Source organism: Clarias gariepinus, unplaced genomic scaffold, assembly GCF_024256425.1.
Source record: "Clarias gariepinus isolate MV-2021 ecotype Netherlands unplaced genomic scaffold, CGAR_prim_01v2 scaffold_34, whole genome shotgun sequence".
NCBI classification, from domain to species: Eukaryota; Metazoa; Chordata; class Actinopteri; order Siluriformes; family Clariidae; genus Clarias; species Clarias gariepinus.
Window position 1 is genome coordinate 540,001 of NW_026521001.1, and position 2,500 is coordinate 542,500.

At 47.1% G+C, this 2,500-nt stretch overlaps 1 protein-coding gene across 6 annotated transcripts in view; it reads left to right on the plus strand.

The window, feature by feature from the left end:
- The window catches only part of tbc1d8b (TBC1 domain family member 8B), a 20,041-nt gene that overhangs the window by 5,513 nt on the left and 12,028 nt on the right, over positions 1-2,500 (plus strand). For all 6 annotated transcript variants that reach the window (XM_053490870.1, XM_053490865.1, XM_053490867.1 and 3 more), the window contains exons 5-10: positions 1-118; positions 210-417; positions 528-692; positions 802-933; positions 1,248-1,398; positions 1,515-1,732. The exon at positions 1-118 is cut by the window's left edge and continues 123 nt beyond it. In XM_053490870.1, the coding sequence (XP_053346845.1) occupies positions 1-118; positions 210-417; positions 528-692; positions 802-933; positions 1,248-1,398; positions 1,515-1,732 (992 nt within the window). The remainder of the gene's footprint in view (positions 119-209; positions 418-527; positions 693-801; positions 934-1,247; positions 1,399-1,514; positions 1,733-2,500) is intronic.

Below are 2,500 nucleotides of genomic sequence, written 5' to 3' on the forward strand. Positions count from 1 at the left end.
TGCAGCACACGTACGAGCTCATGCAGCAACTTGCCGACTACGCCGTCGCCCGCATGTTCGACAAGGAGAAGTACGATGTGCAACACCCGCTCAGAGACCCGCTGCACATCACTCAGAGGTTCGCTACAGCCGCTGCAGATCACTCAGAGGTTCGCTACAGCTGCTCGGTGGAAACCGTATGGAAACATCTTATTGTTTGTATTTCGCAGGTCTCTCGAGACGCACATGAGGAATCAGGCGTTCCGCTCATTCTTTCGTCTTCCACTCGACGAAAATTTGTGCGAAGTGCACGAGTGTTTTCTCTGGCAACCATTTAGCCACACACACACCCTCGGGAAGATCTGTGTGTCCGAGAGATACGCGTGCTTCTCCAGCCAGGATGGAAACCAGTGCACCGTCATCATCCCGCTGTGTGAGGTGTGTATGCGTGTGAACGTGTGGTGGTTTTGTTGTGTTATTGTGTTTGTTTATTATATTGCTCTGTGTGTGTGTGTGTGTGTGTGTGTGTGTGTGTGTGTGTGTGTTAGGTGGTAAGTGTGGAGATCCCGGACCGCAGCACTCGCGCACTGAGTGTTTGTGTACGCGGTAAACGTGCTTTCCGTTTCTCAGAGGTTCGTGATTTGGACCGTTTAGCCGCCACAATACGCAAGTGTGTGACATCATCGAGTCCTCAGCACTCCCGCAGTGGTCAGGTGATCTCCGGCTCAACGTTGCACTTCCTCTTCCTGTTCCCTCTCGCTTGCGTTTAAATGGATTTGGGTTTATTCTGTGTATGTGTGTATGTGTCTATATTGTGTCTAGCTCGCTCTGTGTGATGATGAGGAGGAGATGATGGTGGGTCAGGTTCCGGTTCCGGTTCCGGTTGCGGTCAGCACTGAGGCTCTGATGAACGTGTTCCATCCACACGATGCTGAAAATCTCGACCCAAAAATGGTAAGTGATGATTAGTGCAGTGAAAGCGCAGGGTCATGTCTGCACTAGCGTTAGCTTTACATTAGCGTAGCCTAGCTCAATGTCAATATTTGCCTCCGTTAGCATATTGTGTTAGCGAGTTTACCTTAGGTTTAGCTTTATGCGAGCTCAGCACCTTCCCCCAGGTTTGTGTGCTGTTAGATAACATGAAGATACTGGTCTGGTGCTAACTCAGTCACTGGTGCATTTAGTCCAGCTAGCTAGCTGTTCGTTTAGCGTTTAATCCGGGAATTTCACTGCAGATGTGGTTGTCATAGTAACGGTTTGTTTGACAGCTGAAGGAGCGTATGAAGGAGCAGTCATGGCAGATCCACTTTGCGGAGTACGGCCAAGGAAGCGCCATGTTCCGTACCAGGAAAACCCGAGAGCTCGTCGCCCGCGGCCTTCCAGAAAACCTGCGCGGAGAACTTTGGATGCTTTTCTCAGGTGTGTGTGTGTGTGCGCGCGCGTATGTTTTAAGTTTAAGCTTATTTTTTAAAACGAATCATTTACTCTGCACTGTGTGTGTGTGTGTGTGTGTGTGTGTGTGTGTATGTGTATAGGAGCAGTGAACGAAATGAGCACACACCCCGGGTATTACGCGTCTCTGGTGGATGAGAGTGTGTGTGTTAGCAGTTCGATAGCGTGTGATGAGATTGAACGTGACCTGCACCGCTCGCTTCCTGAGCACCCGGCGTTCCAGAGCGACCGCGGCATCTCCGCACTGCGCCGCGTGCTAACGGCCTACGCCAAACACAACCCCACAATCGGCTACTGTCAGGTATACGCGCCTGTCAATTACACACACACACACACACACACACACACACACTACCCCATTATTGGTACAAATGCGCACACACTAAACCAGTGGTTCTCAAACATTTTCTGTCATTCCCCACTTAAGGTGGTGGGCGAATTTTCAAGCCCCACTTGTCAACAAAATGATAACGAAAACGGCCATGTGTACTATTTATTGAAAAATCTATTTTTAAACCAGTAAGATCAAATAACACCAAGTTCAAAACAGATAAAATACACGTGCAATTGTTATAACAGGCTTACTTTGTCACTTATCTAGAGCTTTCTTTCAAAGAAGTTAAGTGGCTTATTAACGTGACTGGGGTGTGTTGTCGATAAGTGTCTTCCTACTTTGTCTCATGCTGTCTGCTGCCAGCGGTTTAAAATACAAAACACACAGAGGTCTCTCCTCTGCCCCACCATCACCACCATGAATCCAAGCGCAACATACGGTGGGCCTTAGCATGTTTTCCTTTCGGCTGGATTTTTGGTTGATTAGGCTGATGATGCTGAATCACCTGCTTATTTGTGGTCCATGTAACAAATGTATCCATTGATGTTATTATGCTCACTACATACAGTACGCTACTGTGTTATGGTCTAAAATGCCCCCGACCTAGGCCACGGATTGCCCACCTAAATTCATAGGTTTATGGTTTACAAATGACAAATTATAATAAATGAATATAATTATAAAGTAAGCAATATATATAAAAAAAGGTTGTATAGGGAGAAAAATATATTAATT